The sequence below is a fragment of the Ambystoma mexicanum genome, chromosome 4q (genome assembly GCF_040938575.1).
Source record: "Ambystoma mexicanum isolate Mex_15411 chromosome 4q, UKY_AmexF1_1, whole genome shotgun sequence".
NCBI classification, from domain to species: domain Eukaryota; kingdom Metazoa; phylum Chordata; class Amphibia; order Caudata; family Ambystomatidae; genus Ambystoma; species Ambystoma mexicanum.
The window spans coordinates 60,161,994-60,183,689 of NC_090928.1; the positions used below are offsets into that span (position 1 = coordinate 60,161,994).

At 44.4% G+C, this 21,696-nt stretch overlaps 1 protein-coding gene across 7 annotated transcripts in view; it reads right to left on the minus strand.

Moving 5' to 3' along the window:
* The window catches only part of LAMA2 (laminin subunit alpha 2), a 3,027,572-nt gene that overhangs the window by 2,114,816 nt on the left and 891,060 nt on the right, over positions 1-21,696 (minus strand). For all 7 annotated transcript variants that reach the window (XM_069607473.1, XM_069607470.1, XM_069607476.1 and 4 more), the window contains exons 6-7: positions 19,856-19,945; positions 15,215-15,332 (exon numbers count right to left, since the gene is read on the minus strand). In XM_069607473.1, coding sequence (XP_069463574.1) covers positions 15,215-15,332; positions 19,856-19,945 — 208 coding nt within the window. The remainder of the gene's footprint in view (positions 1-15,214; positions 15,333-19,855; positions 19,946-21,696) is intronic.

The window sequence follows — 21,696 nt, forward strand, 5'->3', positions numbered from 1 at the left end:
TAGGGTCCTATTGGGCTGGTTTACGAGCTGTGAATCAATGATTTAATGTGCAGACATATCAGTCGAAGAAGGTAAGATGGTGTAGATATGTCTAGACAAATGTAAGAATTACTATAATGGACTCTAAATGTTTTGGCGATCATTTTATGTGGACTTTTTAATGCACCAGCACCTTATTTGAAGAAACATCCATCAAGAAGTTTTAGGCCTCAATTATTAAGAGTTAGGTTGAACTTGGTCCTAACCAATGAAATACTGGGAAGGCGGCTTAACATTCCAAGAGATCAGAGATTGTGTCGCCATTGTAAGACCCAAATTGAGACTTTAAAGCATCTATGTGTGGAGTGCCCCATTTTGGAAATCTTGAGAACTCAAACTTTATCTGGGATAGTTTATTCCTCTGAAGATGAGCTGTGGAGGAGGATTTTAAATTGTAATGAACTGAGTCTGAGTATTCATGTGTTAGAGTTTTTAAAGAACTCTGCAGTATCTTTTTAGTAGATTGGGGTATGTTTTAACTGTAGTATGAAATGTAACATTGAAAATGTGTTGACTATATTTGCTGTTGAAGTTGATTGAATTGTATTTTAAAATGTGAATCTGAAACTGTATTGGATTTGATAAATTCTTCTTCTGATTATATTATGTTCTTTTTAAGCACTGTGTTAAAAGTATACTTATACTGTGGGACACAATAAAATAAATGAAAAAAAGAGCACATCTTTTTGGGCGCAAGAAATGAGAGATGCTTTCTGGTTCATTATGTAGATGCACTGGGGGTAATTTCGCAACTCCTGTGTATCGAGAGAAAGAGGAAATTTTGGGGGTCAGGAGTTCTTTTTGTTTTGAGGTGTAGTTGGGACAAAGAATGGACTAAACAAACAGACTAACCATGTCAGTAATGCATCCCAGCTCTACATGAAAGCAACACATGGTTTAATGGCAGCATACATGTTTCCATTAAGCCAATGGATTCCTGTGAAATCTGCCCACTGCTAAAAGAAGGGAGATTCCATATGAATCCGTCGCAGATACCTCTCCCAATCATTAATTGCAGGTGACAGTTACACTTTTTGCACGACATAGATAAAAATAAAGGTCTTAAGGCAATTTTGCCTTTTTAGCACTATTGTACCACTATGTGTTAGAAATTAGTATAAGGATGTTTACAGATGTTTTGGGGGGTTAAATAATATTGATTGGAGAACCCTCTCAAGCAACTTGGGTGGCCTACCACTGGGATTCCCAGAGCCAATGCTGCCCGAGAGGTGGTGTGTGTGAGTTGGGAGAACCCCAGTCCCTGTCCCTTTTTATTGTGCCTGCATGCTTGTAATACACAGCACTGCTGACCACCCCATACCTGCACTGCCCAATTCTGTCCAATTTCTTTCTGCTTGCCTCCTAGGATTTCCAGTACAGGCAGTCTTAGCAGTGTATCTGCCAGTGAAGAGCTGGAACGGAAGAGAGACAGCAGGGAGCTCCAAGCGCCAGAGCAAGCTGCACAATGAACGAGAGGTGCTAAATAGCACAGAACGAGGGACTGTACGCCAGTCTTCCTGAGTATGTGGAGTGGGCCACTCAGCAGTACAATGACTTCTGTCCCCCATTTGAAACAGACAGACCTGTCTTTCCAACAGTCAATTGACCCCGCCCCCTTGCATGCGGCAAGAACAAAGTATAGAAAGCCACTGATACAAACTGTGATATTAACTTGGATTTCAGCAGGCCGGCATTGCCTATGGATGGTGGACCTGTGCACATAAAAGAGGTGGGTTTAAGGCCCCTTTAATGTGTTTTTCCACCTGTACCAACTTTCATGGGGAAAGGAAAGACAGCAGTTGGCCCGGGAAATTAGGTGAAGAAGAGAGCCAATGGAGAGGGAAGGGGTTGAGCAAAAGGGGGAAAATGAAATGGGAAGGTGTGGGTGATTTGGGTGAGGTCAATGGAGAAGGATGGCCAAGAGTTCAAGCAGAGGAATTACAGGATAGAGCATAGAGAATTGACAAAGGACTGGACTAATGATGCATTGATTGCTGAGAGAAAGTGATATGATGGTTTGGATGTGTGTGCAAGGAGTGTGAGTGATGTGAGTGATAGAGGGAGAGTTGGGAGTAAACAGGGAGGTGATTGGGAAGCGAAAGGTGATAGTGTTGCAGTCAAAGGTTGAGAGTAGTGGTGTGTAACCGGATGTAATAGTAGTTTTATTGATAAGGGATTAGTAGTGGAGAGGGACACAGTAGTATTATTAGCGTGGAGGGGATGAAATAGTAGTAGTGTGGAGAGGTGTCTGGTGTGGAGAAGGGAGCAGTAGTGGTGTGGAAAAGATAGTAGTAGTGGTATGGAGAGGGGAGCAGTAGTGGTGTGGAGTAGGGAGTATAGTAGAAACGAGAGGAACATCAGAAGGAAAGAAGAAGTGTGAGGGAGAGAAGACATGGTCCGTAGAGGAGTAGGGCAGAGAGTAGGAGGAAGAAATGGAGCGGGACAGAGAGAGAGGGAGATGAACACCAGGGCATGGAAGGAAAGAGCCAAGTGGGGCCTGAGTGTCGAAGGCACTAAACCTGAAGTGATACCACTTTGGTAACTTAGATTAGGCACCACCTAGAATGTTCCCAGGGGGAGGTAGAGAGTGAAAGCATATGCCTTGAGGCCATCACAGTCAGACAGTGAGCATTTTAGATAGCAGATGTTACCGATCTGGGGTTGAGGGATGCCTGGGTTAGGGAGGGAATGGCTCACCCTACATCGGAAGGAAGGGCCTGCTCTACATCAGAGGAACAGCCCTTAGTGATCCCCTTTAATAAATAATCTCCAAATAAAAACCCTTTAACTGTCTTCAAGAGTTGGTGTGTTCTTGAAGCCACCAGTGACAGCTGTCATATGAACAGTGCCCACCCTGCGTTGCCTGTGGCCTTGCCATGGGTTACCTGAACCCAACCATAGTGGCCTTTGGCCAGCTACCCTGGGACATGGCATATGGCCACCCCATGCCACCCTCAGGACAAAGCCAGCAGCACAATTCTCCCAGCCCTTTTCCCCACCATGCAACTTGCCTTGATCAAGTTTCATCTAAAGTCACCTGAAGTGGTCACTGGACATGGCCTGTGGCATTGGCCATTGCCCATCTCGTTGTCAAAGCCCCAAGACTTCAATATTGGCCACTGAAATTGATTTCTATCATGTTTCTGCTATCACCGAGCACCCCGGAAGCTACCCGAAGTGGCCACTGCCCATGGCTTGCAGTCATGGGCATTGGCCACTGTGCCTAGGACTTAGCCTTCGGTCATACTATGCCCCCCTCAAACCCACCACCAGCCACCCAAAATGCATTTAAATAGTTTTCAGAGTTTGTAGTTGGCATACAAACGTTAAATTAGAGTGCAACTGTGTTTTCAAAACTAGCAGAATTTGGCATTTTGACGTATGCATGTTTATGGGCGCTTGAGGAATGTGAGCGCTGAAGGTAAGCGACACTGAGACCTGCAGCATTTCTATGGTACGAGTCAATTGTTTCAGTAGTAATGTCTCCAGGTTGTGCTTTGTCCCACCAGAATTCTGCTGCCTCTCTCTCTCTCTCTCCCCCCTGTGCATGAGCAGGCTCCACACTCATGCATTATGCGCAAAATGATATTGCTGAGTCATGGGAAAAGTGGGCTGCTCTTGAAATGTTCAGGGTCTTCCTCTCTGTCCATGTACACCCTCTTTTGTCTTTTCAATATTTACCACTTTCTGAATTCAGATTGCGACAAAGGTGTACTTAGTTACATGACATGGTTCACAAGCATCTCCCCTGCTGCAGAACAAATATACTATTGAGAAAATACTCACGTCTTGTGTTTACGTCAATTAATCAATTTGATTTCAAATTCAAAAATGTCCCCCTCTCCGATGTTCACAAACGCTAATGGGGATCTGCACATGGCGCACATTTTGTTTATTGTTTCAAAAGGGAATCACTGTAAATTTAGCAAATCTTCAAAAAGAATCAAATTAAGCTAAGCAGGTTTATCCATTTAAATACGGGTACCTTTCGTCCTTTCAATTAGTTTCTTTTTAGTTTTGGCTATTACCTGGTGATTAGACACCACCTAGAAGTTGAAAATGTTGTATTACAGAACAGCTAGGAAGTAAGTATATGAGGAGGCACACCAAACTTGTAGGTGTTGTCCGGTTATTTATCCACCCATTGACTTTTGAGAGTTAATGACTTGATTGGAGCTGTAAACACGCTACTGGTGTGTTTAAAAATGTCTTAACCAGGTATGTCTTCAGCCACCCGATTTATAAGCACTATGCATGTACTTCACTGAAGTCCTGCAACAACAACAAAAACACTGGCAGACAGTTTTGGCTTGTGAATAAGTATTAGGCATTTTCCAGCCACTTCTGTTATTTGCCCAGCAACTCACACCATTTTGCACCCGAACCAATGATAGCCGCTTAATACCACAATGGCAGTGCCTGGCAAATGCATTTACCATGCTTACTGTGAGAAACATGAAGGTGTCTCACCCGCTAGTCCCCGGGGATCTGTATTCCAGGTGGCCAGGACACAGCCATCGCTTTTGGATCCAGTTCCTGGGGATGGACCAGTGCGGGAGGATCACCTGGGTGAGGGGTCTTCGGGGAGTGGGACACCGGATGGCGAGACGCAGTATCACCTTCCCTGTAACACACTTACCCATCTTACCAAGTAGGATACTTAGGAACTCAACCCCCTCCCTTTCCCAACACAAACACTTCCTCACGGACAGCTCATTACGAGAGAAAACAGATTAACACCTGAGTCATATACCTAACATGTCCCAATACAATGGTCAGGCAGAGTCAGGCAATTACTGACCATTAAACACACCTGTCATCCATTACATTTCCCCACACAGATAAACGGCGGAGCACGAGAGCATACTTTGAGAAAGGCAAAGCACACGAGGAAACAGCAGTTCCAAGATGGCAGTTTAATAATTGTCGAAAGACGGCAAAACCAAAGAGGATCGGAAGGAGGGAAATGCCCTTGAACCTTTGAAAGAAAGACTGTTACTTTCATGAACCTTCGAGAATAGGAAACGTAAGACCAGGAATCAAGGCTAAATAATCCTGCATTGTGTGTCGGAGGTACCCGGGGCTCTCCCGCGTCAATAGTGAAGGCGTGGAGGATCGTTTGCCGCCATGGTACTGTCCTTGGCTCCCACAACAAAGCAGCACCAGTGAAGTCAGCACAGCCGGGGAGTTCGAGAGACTGATACCAGGCCGGTCTGTGTTGAAGCCAAGATTGCAAGCAACCAAATTGTATAGTGAAAGCTGAAGAGAACAGTGTATGAAACGTATGTGGCAAACGATGCATACAAAATTAAACAACATGTGCGTGATTGAACTTTGAAGCCAAGATACAATACCTCAGGCAGAGTGGTCCGGCACTACGTGTGTGCTCATTTGAATGTCTCTGTTACGTATCCAACTGAAAGGTGGTAAATGTGAAGAGAGATAAAGAATTGTGAAATCGAAGTGGTCCTGCAACGGGGCAAGAAAAATCCTGTGCACATTCAGAAGTCTTCGAATGGAATGGTATAAGAAAGTAAATGACAAAGTAATCTGAAGTTGGTCCAAGCACGGCGGAGGGAGATCAACTGAGAGCTTTTTGGTTAAAGCAGGTTTGTGCTGAATAATTGTAATTAGTCCAAGCCTGGCGTAGGGAGACTAATTGAAAATTGTGTTAAAAGGATCTGAGCCCGGCTGAGGATGATCCGGGATCTGAGCCCAGTTAAGGGGGATCTGGCGTGAACCGTAAGTTACCCGAGAAAGAATATCCAACGAGAAATCGGATGCATGAAAAGTCCACCAACATTGTGTTAAAGTGAATCTGAGCCCGCCTGAGGGCGATCTGAGGTGAATCGCCTGAGAAATTGAGTCCGTGTGAAATCCTAAGAGGAAAATAACTTATTGTTGAAATCCTAAGAGGAAGAGAACTTATTGTTTGATTGTTGCACCAGGCCCTCTGAAAGAAGAGGCTTTGAAAGGCAAAGAGACTTGGGCACGGAAGGCCCTGATGCTAGAGCAACCAGAGACTGTGCTAAGCTCGAGTGTACCACCTTGTCCCATGTTGAAAACTTGGGGAAGGGAAGCCAACGGCCTGAACATCCTGACATATAATTTTGTGAACACTGCATAACATTGTTTCCCACACTATTTGTATTTAGAAGTAAGGATTGGAAATAGGTTTATTAGTATAGGCCGTTTTTATTTTGACAATACGCCAATAGGACTGAGTTATAATTATTATATGATGGCCGTAGCTTGCTCCCATCTGTAGATTTAGGATTAGATAGGCATTTTACAAACCCTTTTTGAAGTTCAATAAACACCCTTGAACTGTGGTCACTTGTGTGTGTCTGTCTTACTGTTGATACCATGCCTTCCTTATATTACACAAAAGCCAAAACTGTTGGCATGCCAAAGCTTGTTTTCTCTAAGCCGGGGTTTATGATGAAAATCACATTATGCTATTGTGATCCCCACCGCTTTCCATTGATGTAGGTAAATGTTGGTTTTTTCAGGCTGGGCATGCATTGGTCAATAGCGTTCTAAATTATAAGCCACCTAAAAAAGTGACTTTCCTACAGAAGAGGCCTCACAACCTTTACTAGAGGAGCCATGAATTCAAAGGGCCTCATTACGATTTTGGAGGTAGCCATGCCGCTATTTGCGACATGGCTGCCTCCAAACTCGGGTCCGGGTTCCTTGAATGAGGAATTACCGGGCCATTCCAACCTTGGAGGACCCGGTAATTCCTCATTTAATTTATCTATCCCCATTCCCATTTGAGCCCCCATAGGGCTCAATGGGAATGGGAAGGGAGCTAACAACGGGCCTGTTAATAACGGGCCTGTTAATAACGGGCCTGTTATTAGCTCCCTGGTCCTTTAGCGGCTCCCACTAAGGGCGCCTGGTAAAATCAGCCGCCCTTAGCGGGACCGACTAAAGGACCTTGTAATGCAGTGGTAAGGGGTTAACGGCAGTGGCTCCCTTACCGGCGCCGTTAACCCCTTACCGCTAAGGTCGTAATGACCCCCTAACTCCCCAAAGTCATCAATGCTACAATCTGTAAGAAAATTAACTGGTGCATCTTTAGAACGTGTAACTATCAGGCGTTTTTTAATCTTAAAGAATGTTTGTTTTGTTCCATAAGATGTGGACTCCAAAATAAAAGGCAGGTATGAGGAAAGGGAAACAAACTGTCTCTGGGGGAAAAGCCCAGATTTGTCAGAAAGAGTCTTATTTTGATGGTCCACGAAAGACATCAGTATGCAGTAGGTTGTGTTATGGTTGATTGTTATATTAGTTGCATTGTAGTTTTTGAGAGACATGTTTTCTTTTGGGCAACCTCATTTGGAAAGACAGAGTGTTCAATGAAAAATAAAATAAGAGCTGCTGGCACAAAAGATAATATTTGAGTGAGTAATAATGAATGAGAATTCATTTTCGAGTTGCTCCCAGCCTGTGCCCAATCAAAAAAAGGACATGAGTGTGTGTGGGCATGCCTGGTGTGATCACCTAAGCGCGAGAGGTGGAAAGATGGATGTTACCAGTTCTCGCGGGGAAGGGGCATGAGGTGATAGAGTCAACAGGCAAGAAATACAATGTAAACCCCTTTAAAAAAGTAAGCCCCTTACTGGGTTGGATTGGTAAATAAATGCAGAGCTCTCAAAGAAATAAGAAGGGAGCAATTCCAGCTTGTTTTTGGACTTTAGTCCATCAGTCTGTCCTTCACTTCCCTGGGATTCCCCGCTACTGAAGGCCAAGCAAAAAAGTGACAGTTGGGTTTGAAGTGCCCCTTACAATTGTTACTTGGCTTGGTTGGTTATTGTGCTGTCTTCATAGTCAGGATGTGGAGGTCTCTCTAGTTGGTCCTATCCACTTGCTATTGTTTCTTGGCTTGAATGGTCATTGTGCTGTCCTCATAGTCAGGATGCGGAGGTCTCTCTAGTTGGACTTTCCACTTGCTATTGTTTCTTGGCTTGGTTGGTCATTGTGCTGTCCTCATAGTCAGGATGAAGAGGTCTCGCTAGTTGGTCCTGTCCACTTGCTGTTGTTTCTTGGCTTGGTTGGTCATTGTGCTGTCGTCATAGTCAGGATGCGGAGATCTCTCTAGTTGGTCCTGTCCACTTGCTATTGTTTCTTGGCTTGGTTGGTCATTGTGCTGTCGTCATAGTCAGGATGCGGAGGTCTCTCTAGTTGGTCCTGTCCACTTGCTATTGTTTCTTGGCTTGGTTGGTCATTGTGCTGTCGTCATAGTCAGGATGCGGAGGTCTCTGTAGTTGGTCCTGTCCGCTTGCTATTGTTTCTTGGCTTGGTTGGTCATTGTGCTGTCGTCATAGTCAGGATGCGGAGGTCTCTCTAGTTGGTCCTGTCCACTTGCTAGACTAATAAAGCCCGGGCTTGGGGCAGGTGTTGCCACTTCTAGGTCACACATCACCAGATCTTGCTGTGCCCGGGTATCATTGGGTGCACACCCTAGAATACTGGCACTGAACTCTTCTACAGGTTTTCCTCTCATCACTCTCCCACCTAAACCACTGCTTCTGTTACTTTTTCTCTTCTTCGTCTCCTCGACACCCGAACATGATCAAACCCTCTAGAGCTTTCTCTTTTTTCACAATTAGTGTGCCGTTTTTTACTGCGACCACACAAAATGTTGACTTTGTTTTTGCAGGATTTCGACCCCCTTTCCACCCCATATATTTGTGAGGGGAAGGGTATAGTATATAATTGATATAGGTGGGCCTGCAGGGGTGTTCCAGTGGATATATATGGGGTGAAAATTGGGTTGAAATAAAAAAGTCAACATTTTGGGGGGTCACAGTAAAAACAGAGCACTAATCACATAGATCCCTCTATTTTCTCTTTCTCCTTCTCCCCTGGATCTTAACTTGTTCTCACTTCTCTGTTATTTTGCCTTTCACTTCTGTTCTCTTTAGTCATTCCTTCTCTACTTTCCTCCTCTGATGTTCAGACCCTGTATTGCCTTCTCTTGTCCGTACTCTTCTTTTCATCTCTATTCCATCTCTTTTGAACTCTTCTGCAGTCAGGATTCACACACATCGGTTCAGGCTGCCTGGAATGAAAATTGAAACTCACCAGCGTTTTAGGGCTTGGCGATTCTCATGGTAAGCTGATTGCTGCAAGTAGCTTTGGCACTCCTGCTTTGTCTCTGCCTCTTTTCTGTCCCTTACCTTCGCTCTGTTATCACGGATGTATGCTCCTGTGTATCCCTTCTGGCACTGGCAACCTCTCCTGATGATCTGGCTTATGATCTTGCTTCCTCCTGACTTCTGCTTTTGGATCATTCCTTCTTGCGTTGCCAACCTTATATTTGGAATTGGACTTTTCTTGGATTTTGTGGACATCGAGACTTTCATCTGGGAACTTTCTCTTTTGGATGTTAATTCTTCTATTTGGTTTTCCACTTTAGGTTCTCCCTGTATTGGCTTGGTGTCCTCGTGCCAATTCCCTTGTGTTTTTATTATTGTCTTCTTCCTCGCCCATTGTCAACTCAACGGGGCGTTTTTCTGACCTACGGACTCAGCAACGTTTCTCCACAACCCCTAAAATGTGCACGACTCATGTAGGTTCATCAGTTTCTCTATCAACCTATTCAGGTAGGCGAAGGGGATTAGGGGGGAGTTGTTTGTTGCCGTTAGTTATCATATCGTTGTTGACGGCAATCTATTTGTTGGTTTTCCTTTGCAGCATGCGAGGGAGTTTTGTGCCATTTGGCTCCTCCTACCTTTACATCTGAGCCATCTGGTTACCATGTGTGATCTCTTATCACGGTCACGTGCTCTCGGGAGGAAAGTCACCCTGTTACATGAGACTTTAGGCTGTATTAGTGTGTGGTCATTTATTTAGTGTCTGGTTTGGGGGAAGCCTACTTGTACAGCCCAACATTTGCTCTTTCAGGACTAATCCACCTCTTTCACTTTCTCCTCTCATCTCCATACCGGTGTCACCTCTTTCACTCTTTTCAACCCCTTCCAGGGCTAATCCACCTCCCTCTCCTCTCCATGTCTGTTCCACCTATTTTGCTCTTTCCTGTCCCTTCCCACTATGCTCCACCTCTTTCCCTCTTTCCTCTCCTTTTTAGATCTGTCCATTCTCTTCTCCCTACTCTCCTCCCTCTACCCTTGCCTTCTTACTCTTCCCAGGTCTGGTGCTTTCTCGCCATCTTGCTTCTGCTTGTTCTGCTTGCTAGCTCCTGCTCCTTGCCCTTTGTACCTCCACTCTGCCACCACTTATCGCCTTCTTCCCACAACTCCCACAACACTCGACTTACACTGTAGCATGGTTCTTATGCTCACGAGGGCCCACCTCTCTGGCCCCCCAGTGCAAGCTCTACTGAGCTGTGCTGCACGGGCCGCTGGATCAAGAGTTGGCTACCTGAAGTTGAATCTGTTTCCCCAGGTGTTGCACATTACTCTATGATTGCCAGCCTACCCCTGCTGACTGAGATCACAAGAATCCATCATCTCATCCTACTTTGGATTCTTCTGGAGGCTGCTGCAGATGCATACTTACTCTATGGTACACTGCAAGCTGGCACGGCATACCTCCTGAGCCACGAGCAGATTACTTGCAACTCTGCTGTTCACAGAAGGGAAGTAGCTTGTGCTTCTTCGCACATGAAGACAATATTGGGTGGTTGCAGAGGCTGGGACCCCCACCCCATCTGTAAACTCTCCCAAGGTTCATGCTTAGTGCTTCAGATGCAACATTAGTTCATTGATTTTTAGGCATCTATTATACCAAGGGTCAGAGTGTTTCTTCTGAACCATGATGGACACCTGGGATTTGGGCATATAGGGATGTAAGCTGGTGGGTGCGTGATGGGCTGAATTCAGCCCCTATAGGACTAAGGGTTCCATAAGAAACAGGAAATCTATTTCTGGTGATGAAGGTCACATAGTTTAGAACACACAAATGTAGCAATGTTTAACCTAGTTTTTTTTTTTTTTTTAAATACTCCACTCTTCTAAAATGTGTTCATAGGTTATTTGGCCAATGAGCATTCTTTCCTGTCCATATCCTTTCCATAAAGGCATCCCTTATCTCCCCAATCTCCAGATTCCCTAAGATTAGGTTGGAGGTGTTATTCCCTGAGCCAATGGTTATGGAGCAGAATACGGGTCACTGTCTTTCCCTCTACTGGGCTCTTCAACATGCAATGGTTGGTGGACCTCCTCAGCCCCTCAGGTACTCCAGCCCCAACACTCAGCCCTGAACATGTGACTTTTTCAGAAATCCCACTTCATTTTAAAGCTAGTGGTGGGAGTTATTAGGGCATTACTTCACTGTCCCTTTCTGTTGCTAGGTTGGGGAATTGAGTGGGTCACCGGCAGAAAACTGAACCATTTATTTAGAATTTCAAGTCCAATTAAAATGCAGAATGCCTCCCTAAATTGGGAGGGACCTATCCCTTGCCAGAACTCCTTAAATGGACAGCTGATTGTCCATCAAGCGACAAAGCTGACCAAGCCCAACCTCTGTATTCCTTTTCTCATTATTATTTGTTTCATGCAAGGAATGAGATACTACGCAACTTCAATGAGAAGGTAACAGCAATAACGTTTACCTGGAAGTGGCGGCTCAATGTAAATCATGGCCCGGTGGCTCCGCAAGTCCTCAAAAGAAGGAGTGGTTGCCTATGATTTGGTTCCAAACTGGCTTTAAGTAGTTCTTTATGCAGAGCACTGACCTACCGCTAAATAGGTGTGATGCTTGAGTAGACCAATACCAATTCTTTTACAGAAGTGCTATGGTCAGGCCAATCACCTTGCACAATACCGTACCGGGTGAGCTGAGAGGCTGGTATTATTTAGGCAACCAGAACTGGTGTTTTTTAGTAGGTGCGGTTTCAAACGTGGGATGGAACAACAGTACTAACAAGATCTACACAACTTGGACATTTTGTGAAAGTGTGTTTGCGTGTGTAATAAATAGCAGCCAAACTTGATCCATGTACATGGTATTAACATGTTCTTGCTTTTAGGCCTATTATTGTCTCCAGCTGCCATCAGGATTTACCAGTCATCCTCACAATTACAACATACTTAACATTTACTGCAGTGTTAACTACATGTTTGGCAGGCGGCTTTGGCACTAAAGACCCACCGACACAAGCCTTTGTAAGGCAGATTGACTCCTCCATCCGTTTTGTTAATAGTCTGTTGTTTGACAGCAAATTGGCTTTACGCATTGTGTGTGTGCTGGGTTTCCTTGAAGAAAACTACAAACTAAGATTGAAAATAGAAAAGGGACATTTCCATTGTGCAGTGACGATCATTACGGACACAGAGGGGGATAAACATGCATCTATGTATGTGGGGGTACGAGGATAGAGGAGAGCTGGGGTCCAATGTGTTGCATTGGGTAAAGGTTAAACAAAACAGTGGTTTAGGGAAGTGGAGCCAGAGGGAGAAATTGGGTGCAATCTTATACAGACCATTATCAGACTACATTTTAAGATTCCTGATTGTGTTGTGCCACTCCCCTCAGTGCTAATGGGAGTTGATCGATGGAAAATGAGTCATTGGTTTTGAGAAGATACAAGTATTAATTTATTATGTTTCTGTCTTCATATTACATATTTTACTTGGTGTATTGTATTGTGCTACAGAAAACTGGGAGACTGCTAAAGAGGGCAGAGGTACATCAGTGATAGATGTGCACTGTAAAAGTAGTGGAACTGCAGCCTCAGCGTGGGACAGAGTAGTCAGGAGCAGAGGACACCATGTGATAAGGGATTGCAGCCGGGGCAGATTCACAGCCAAGTGTGTGGAACGGGCGAAAGAAGGACAGGCCCCTGCATCTCCCCTAGAAACTATAGCCAACATCTACTTGAAGAGATGCCACTTCAACAGGGGCGTGGAAATAGAAAAAGCTTGCATTGTCATTAACGGAATTTGGTAATGTACATCTAATCTTGTGTCCCAAGAATGAAAATCGTATCTCCTGTGGTGTGACAGAGTTTTAGAGATGGATAGTCTGTGATCCTGCATAGATCAAAGGTTCCATCCTTGGATATACCATGTGATGTTATCTTGAAGGTAGGCAGGAGCAGCCCAACTGAATCCATTTGAAAAGGATGCAAGGATTTTTTTAGCTGACTTTTCTTCTCTGAAGGAAGCCACACCCAGTTCACGTGAGCAGTTTGGACATGATCACTTTTCCTACATCCAGAATCCAATCCATTTTGAGACACCTGGAGGGTGCTTATAGGTTTCATTGAGGTAACCTCCAGGAATGCATTGCAATAGTCCAAGTGACCAGTAATTAAGGCTCCTACTACAGCTTTACACTTGCCAATGGGGCATGAATGGAGACATTCTCTACAGCCACCGATCTAAAAAATAAATCCATTGTGAATCATATGGACCTTTAGAAACTATATTGTCTCAGCATTTGACCTCAGCAAGAGATAGAGTGTGAGGAGAGCTTCCTCTTTAGTGTTCCCATCACCTCCCCCATCTTGGCCTGGCTAAGATGAGGCCAGCTAGACACACTCCAGTCTATGTCACTTAGGCTTCAAAAATGTATGGTCAGATTTCAGTTTATCTGCCACTGCTATAAGATAGCAAAGGGAAGAGGTATGCTTTAACTTCAAACAGTAGCATTCTGGAATGGTGTATATGAAGGTGAGTATGGTTGAAAATAGTAGAGGAACAGTAAACAGAAAAAAATAAAAGTGAGCTCCGCTCCTAACCGTTCCTGCTCACTTTGGACACTGGGGTACATGAGAACAGGACAGGTTAAAAGTCAGCCAAAATGGGGGCACCTGCGATGTCTTTTGCAGAATAGATCAGGTGTTTTTTAGGGATTTGTGGGAGAGATAGAATGGGAGTGAGCTCCAAACAGATGAGCTTGGTCTGGCAGTGATCTACCATGAAAATGTGTGAATCTGAATTGACAGGAGGCCAGTAGACTTTGGGATGTCAACCTTAGGCATCTGCTCAGTTGTTAGCTGGAAAAAACCTTGGTAACAAAATCAAGTATGGGGCCGTGGATCAGTCTATCGGATAGTTACACACTCTTGAAGTCAAGAAGCTGTTTCACCAGAAACCAATGGAATGGTTTCAATGCTGGGGAAATGTAATCATACTGGTTTAGCCTGAAAATCTGAACCCTCAAAATATGCAGAACATTTTCACTGGGAGAACAGTATGCACACCATTGCAATACTCTACGCATGAAAAGATGACCGCAATGACAGGAGTCATTTTCTGTTCCGCGTGGGGCAGAATGGAAACTGTAGATGCCACAAAGTAGCTTTGTTTATTGGATTAACGTGTGTCAAAAATGAAAGATCAGTGTCAAGGTCAAATTTAAATTGCATACGCTGACCTTGGGCTTAAGGGCTGTCCCAGATTGGATGGCCATAACTAACAGTGTCAAAGACCACGAAGCAACTCAAACAAAGAGCAGAACCTCAGTCTTTGATGTCTTCATACAAAGGCCGGTGGTGGTCATCTAGGACTTTATGTGCAACACTCGTTGGAGTATTGCTTGTCCACCAGCAGAGTGTTCCTCATGTTTTAGATGCATTTGTATATCCTCTGCATAGATGTTAATTGAAGATATATTTCTGGAAGGACTCACGCCGATTCAAGATGCTTGGAACCTCAGAGGAACTTAGGTGAGTGGTTTGAAGCTCAATTGTGTTAGGTTAGGTGGTGTATCATGCACGGGAAATATAAACACAAGGTAAAATCAGGACTAGTCAGAAAAATAATAATTAAAATATGGTTTTTGAAACTTTATAAACAGAACCCTATGAGTAAAGGATTCACATTCCTTTCTAGTCCACGCCGGTTTCACTCTAGACTAGATCTCTTTGCCTCCCATAGCTTGATAGGCAGATTCAGAAGTTATGATTGGACGGGTAGACATCTCGGTCCATGCAGATATAAGATCACCATCACAAACATTCAGCCTAAATACTGACGGCATTTTCACAGATTACGACAGACGCCGAACCGAGGACTTCATAGGGAATGTGTTTGAGACAACGAACCAGAGGGTACCTCTGCCAGTATGACCTATTACACATTTAAATCTTCATTATCATGTACAACTATTTTCTGTGCAATCCTCTGGACCGCACAGTGGCTGCACAGCATAGCCCCCGTTTGTGTGTTTTTCTTTCGAAGGCGGCGGAGACTCTTACCTTCACATTCGTACTTCTGAAGGAAAGTCCCAGCTTGCCAGGGCTTTTGATTAAACCCGGGGCAACATCGATTGCAGCTGTCTCCACAAGTGTTGTGTTCACACTCACACGAAGATTTCTAATGAGGAAAGAAAAATAGACTATATCGTAAGGTGAAATGATATCCAAGTCCATAATAAATGGTGCTAAACCACCCGAAAACTCTTTTAATACAATTGCAGCATTTAATATCTATTGGATCTCAAAACATCCTTTTGATAACGTGAATGCATTTGAAATTTGATAATCATTTATTTTATCTCTATGAGTGTTGAAACCCATTCATTGAGCAATTATTGTGCTATGGGTATTGCTTGCTGGAATACAATTGATGGTCCTTAACTTAAGACAAAATGCTCTAGCTCAGGCCAAGTAGGTGGTGACAGGACTCATGTCATGATCTCCAAGGAGTAGATCTGAGGAAGTGGAAATAAATACTGTTTCTTCAGCTCTAACCTTCAAATGAGGAAACATCATGAAGGCTAGTAGATCCTTGGCGTAGGCTGCCACTAGGAGGAGATGCAGCTGCAAATGCACTGTGTGTCACAATGCCTTATTCAAGTAACATTCAAGTGGTGGTAATGGTAAACATGTGGTATTTTAAAAAGCTACTATTTTCAAAATAGTACCTCATTACACGTTGGAATTGAATAGAAAATGTACGAATGGATTACATAGAGAGTTTATTTATGTATTTTCATTATATTCTCGTAATTCCAATGAGAAAACCTGTGTTTCCCTAGCCCAGCTTGAGGTCTGTGATTCTTCTCAACTGCGTGACAGGATCAAGGAATTCACCCTATCAAGAGGTGAAAGGGATACCTCTCAACCTGGGACAGGAGGCCTACCACGGTGTTTGCTAAAGCCGATCCCACCGCTGCAGCAGGGTGTGGGAGTTGGGAAGCCCCCAGTCTCGGTCCCTTCTTCATATCAATTTTGCACAATGCGAGCCCGTGTTTCTCTTCTTGTTCCACAGGACTACAGCTACCAACGAGCAGTGATCGCGGCAGAGACCCGACTTCAGAACTCACCCAGTAGAGAGGCTGCGATGAGCAGCAAGACAGCAGAACACCACACTAGTCAGACAAGCAATTCAGACACTCCATGAAAAGTGGACGCAAACTCTAGTTAAAGAGGCTAAATTTTGGACAAGAGAGAATTTTGGTGACAACTCAGACTCCTATAGAGGGTGTGTGCCAATGTATACATGATGACGGCATTGCAGCCAGTGGGGTTGTGCGGCTCAGCATATACCTTAGCACTGGTGTGTACTGTGATATGGGTGACTTGGGGTCCATCATACCATAGCACAGCATTGCAGTGTAGTGCAGGGACTGACACTACTCACTGCTAACACTACTAAAATCCTAACATCTAACCCCAAACCCACTAATATAATTAGTGATTAGAATAGGACAGCTTAGACCAAATCAAATGGTGCAAACTGGGTGGTGTAAATGGGGCTGCAGCCACAGATAAAAATGCGTAAAAAATACAATGCATAAATTAAAACTGTTTTTGTGATGGGGCCGTGAAGATCAGAGTATGGGGAATTTGCAAAATCATGCTGTCCAAAGCAGTCATTGCTAGAGTTTCAGTGCAGTTAGACAGGATGAGAGTGTTTAAACTAACCATTCGGAGTCACAGAGCTACTCTGTATAAGGGTGACAGGGTAGAAGCATGTGTTAGCCTCCTGGAACATTACAGGGAGTCCACTCCAGGCATAAGTGTGATTGATGGATGACATCCCAGGCAGAACTGGGATTTGATATGTTTACTGTAGGGTCCCATAAGTAAAGAGGAGGGAAGCAGAAGTGAACATAAAAAGGCTGAGAAGGAGGAGCCAGGAGCCTTTTGTCAGGAGCACGGGAACCAAGAGGTGAATTCTTGCGTTGTTGTGCTGAGCCAAGCTGTCGTGTGTGCTGCAGGAGAGGAAGGACGGGTGCTTCACTGAAGGGTACCAGCCAGGAGCAGAGACAATGCCTCTGTGCTTTGGAGAAGGGGTTGCTGTCTGTGATCAGCAGGCTCAGAGGACCAGAATGCTCTGGGCAAACATAATACTAACAAAAATTACCAAAACCCTACATGTTTAAAGTACAACAGCCTTATTTTCATAAAAAGAAAAAAGTGTGGTTTGTTATCTGTGCTCGATCATTCATTTGCAGGAATGTGAAATTGCCTAGAGCCTTCAAAGTTGCACAGATATTCATGTAACAATTGCCAGGTTTCTTGTAGGAGGTTTGTTGTTTAAAGACAAACGGTTCAGAGAAGGTTTGGTTCACTGTCTTACTCTACAAAAAAGAGAATGCTACCACTCCAGTATAACATGTGAAGTTCAAAAGTCATATCCAGTTTGTTACATTGCATTTACTGTTTTCATCGTGAACATGGTGTGCTGACATGAGACTTTCAAACTGCAGATAAGATACACGATAAAGAATTAGCACAGTGCTGGCCTGTTTCTTGTGTGCTCTGTTTATTCCTGGTGACGCACAGACAGATACAAAGCTAAGGAGCATTTAATATCGTCTGATGTAAATTTAAAGTGCACCACAACACCAGGCCTGGTAGAGCCCCAAATAAAAAAGATACATTTTGCAATGAGCTGATCTCCACACTAGAAATCAGAGAAACACACAAGACAGCGCATGAGACTGTAGAGGTCTGGAGATAAACATGTCCGACTGGAGGATAAGGAAGTGCAGACATTGGTGGGTTATTTCAGTGAGGTTAAGGGAGGAGAAGGCGGACCAAAAGACCAGGCAGCGGAAGGATGGTACAGTTAAGCATGGAGAAGGATTGCAGAAAGTATATGCACATTGGGGTATTGGTTGGTGAGAGAACATGGTACTTTGGTGTGAGAGAGTGTGTAAAATGAGTGGGTGACTTAGAGAGTGAAAGGAGGGTGTCTGTGGAAGAAGGTGTGGGTGGATGGAGTGCAGTGGAGAGTAGAGTGAGGAGTGAGAAAAGTAGAGAATAGGGCAGAGGGTAGAAGTAAGAGGTGGAGGAGATAGAGAGAAGAACATCGAAGGGACAGAAGAGGGGGAGAAGAGAGAAACGGGAGAGATGGTGCGAGAAAGAGTAGGTAGGAGATTTTGGGGATCATAAAGTACATGGAGCGAAGATTAGGGCGAGGAATGTGAGGGAACGATAGAGTAACACAACCTGGGCAAAAGGCCACCTAGCACACGCTGCCCAGGGAGTCAAGCCTGAACAACTAGCACAGGAACACCTTTGAGCACAGGCTTTGCAGATGGGAGATCCAGGCAGACTTATCTTTTAAGTATAATGTGCCCTTTATGTAGACTGTACATATATATCTATTAACATAAAACGTATTTATTGTGTACTGCAGCAAACTGTAAAGACGTCTATGGCAACATGTGATCACTAACGAGACTGTACAACAGCACGTCTTTGTCCACCGATCCTTCTGTTGCCTTGTGTGCATCTAACCTAGCGACTCCTTTCATAGGGGTACGGGGTATACCTTTCCCGCCTGACCTAACCTTTGTCTCAGAGAAGTACACCCAGGGGTGATCGCAGGACCCTGAGGTATAAGGACATCAGCGACAGGTAATAGTGGGACTAAGGGCAAAGATACAAGTCAGAAAAAGTGTTTGATTGTTCCTGCCAACACCCGTCACTTGTCAAATGTACAGTAGCCCACCCTCACATTACAGATGTCCATCCAGGAAACATGAAAATCACTCACGTGTGAGCGTGGGGACGAAAGTATGGAGGGCTGCTGGGATGATGCGGGGGGATTGAGGCGGTGGGAAACACTCTCTGGAGTGAAGTCGGCAGTTGGCTGGTGGACTAACATGATAGTAGATGGGGAGGTACTGGAGAAGTCAAGGGTGGTGCAGGCCAACAGGAGCAGCAGAAATAGAGACACGAAGGCCGCCCTAGTTACAGTGCTAAATCCTCATGTGGAATAAGACTATTTTATAAAGCCATGTCTTTTTCTACAGCGCAAAGGGTACTGGACCACTTCTGGGGAACCCCCCTATCTTTGAAAGATGGGGAACATAAACACGGTGATGTAGTGATCGCATCATTTTGCCAAGTGGAGCAGCTGGGATTTGAGTGCAGGCTTCCCACTTTGCAGTTTAGAAAGTAAATCACAGCTCCTCCCATTCCGGTTTCAGTTTCAGACACAGATGCCAGACTTCCGGCACAGTTCAATAGCTGAATGAGTGCACTCACCTGCAGCGCCAAAGTAAATCAGTCGGACAATATGCAGAAAAATCATTATAGGAGCTAATTAGGCAAATCGGATATGATTGGCTTATAAACAGTACCACATGCAAGAAAGAGGAGGAATATCTGGAAATAGGTCAGACACAGTGCGTGGGTGAACACGCTTCGTTGTGTTAAACATATGAAAGGGTCATCACTGTGTGAACGTTAAAATAAGTCATCAGCACTGTTTTGCCCTAGACCACATGTGCATATAACTAGCAGTGTGAAACACAGCTTTATTAATAAAAGGCCCTAGCTGGAGAGCCGCCATGTCAGTGCCACCAGGCTTCCCCCACTACAGAAAAGCGTCACTGATGCCAGCCCCCGTGTTTGGAAATCATGCACATGCATACGTACATTGGTGGCAAGATCCAGCGGGCACGCCCTGGCATGACCGTAGCAGATGCACATACCGCCCACGGAGATGTCTTTTACGGAATAGTAATACTAAGGGGGGGAAGAAAAAAAGACATTATACACCTTTGGAATGCAGTCACATTATCTTTCATTAAGCAGTGACATAACACAACACACCAGGCTTATTTGTAAAGAGCACGTTCACCCCCCCCAAAGGGCATCTTGGAGGTAATAACAGATGTTTATTGTTGCCCAGTTTAACGGTACTCATTTTACTCCACCAATCCAAAATATGCCTGGTTTCCCCACCTCCTCAAATCCAAAACATTCCTTGCGTTCGACTTCCTCCAATCCAAAATATGCCTGGTGTCCCACCTCTTCAAATCCAAAACATTCCTTGCGTTCGACTTCCTCCAATCCAAAATATGCCTGGTGCTCAATGGGAATGGGGAAGAATATTTTTCGGCGCCCAGGAATGGGCAATTACCGGGTTCAGCAAGGCCATAGTGACCCGGTAATGGTCCATTCCTGGGCACCAGAAAAAAATATATACCAGCGGCAGCCGTGGCTACTGCCAGCCTCGTAATAAGGCCCATAGTTTGGATTTGAGGTGGGAGAATACAATGATGGTTGGAACAGTGACAAGTATATTTGGAAGGGTAACATGCCACTCCTTTCCTAAAGAATGAAGTAAACTCAGTCAAAATTTATGAGGGCATGACAATAAAGTAAACAGATCCCCACTGAGTTCTGCGACCTCAAGAAGCCACTTGGCCCTGAGCCTCTATTGTTGAAGAGCTTTAGGCAGTAAAATCATGTTTTAGAACAAAAAAGCAGGATGTAAGAGTGGCTAAAGAAATGGGAGAGGGCACCGATATTTGTATTAAGAATAATAATAGCTAATGTATTAGCCTCTCCTCATGTTATATTTTGAGAAAGATCAATCATTCTTATTTTCTGTAGTATATTCTTTGAATTATGCCTCATAAACAAGCTCACATTTAGGGACAAGGGACAGAGTCCTTGAAATGAATGTGCACAAAGTGCTGATGGTACATGTCATGGTAAGGCCTCTTGGCATCCATCGCACTGTGAGGCAATGTGAGGCACTGTGACCCTCCAGTCTGAAGGGGAGCTTTGCATTGCCCCTGTGGCACTCTCTCACTGATCCCACACTACCCATACGCTGGGCATTGCACACTCAAGGAGAACAGGTAAATGTCTATATTGATCACATGTTCAGGACGCAATGCCCCTATTGCTCTCTATCCTATTGTTCATCCCTAAAGTTGTCCCTGGTCTATGTCCCTGAGCCTCTAGCTCATCTAGTTTGATCTCACTCAGACATCCACCCCTAATGTAAAGGCACCCCACCCAGAGATTGCCTCTGCCATCTATATCGCCTCATGTGTGCTCCTTCGATTCCAAACGATATCCCTACTGTTTAATAAATGCATTACAATGGAGTCTGATGGCAATCATGGTGCAACCAAAACAGGAGAAACACGCATTTATATTTAAAAACTATGAATTTGAGACAGATATCTGACATTCTAAAGGCTCTCCTTTTATCTTTTCACTGTACATGGTGGCAACTGCTTGCCACAGTGCACCCATTGCTAACATGATCTGTTTTGGACAGAGTGTAGAGCTCAGGTGCAATGTGTTTGCCCTGGAAGCAAAAAACGCAGTGTGTCTCTGGTTCAAATCCCGGTCCCGTGCTTAGAGGTTAGTCCACAGCATGAAGTACGAAATAAAAGGACAATTTGTAATTTTTTAAAATGTTATTCTTTTTACAGCTGTTATAGCAACACTGATGAAGCCTTTCTGTCAAGAACTCT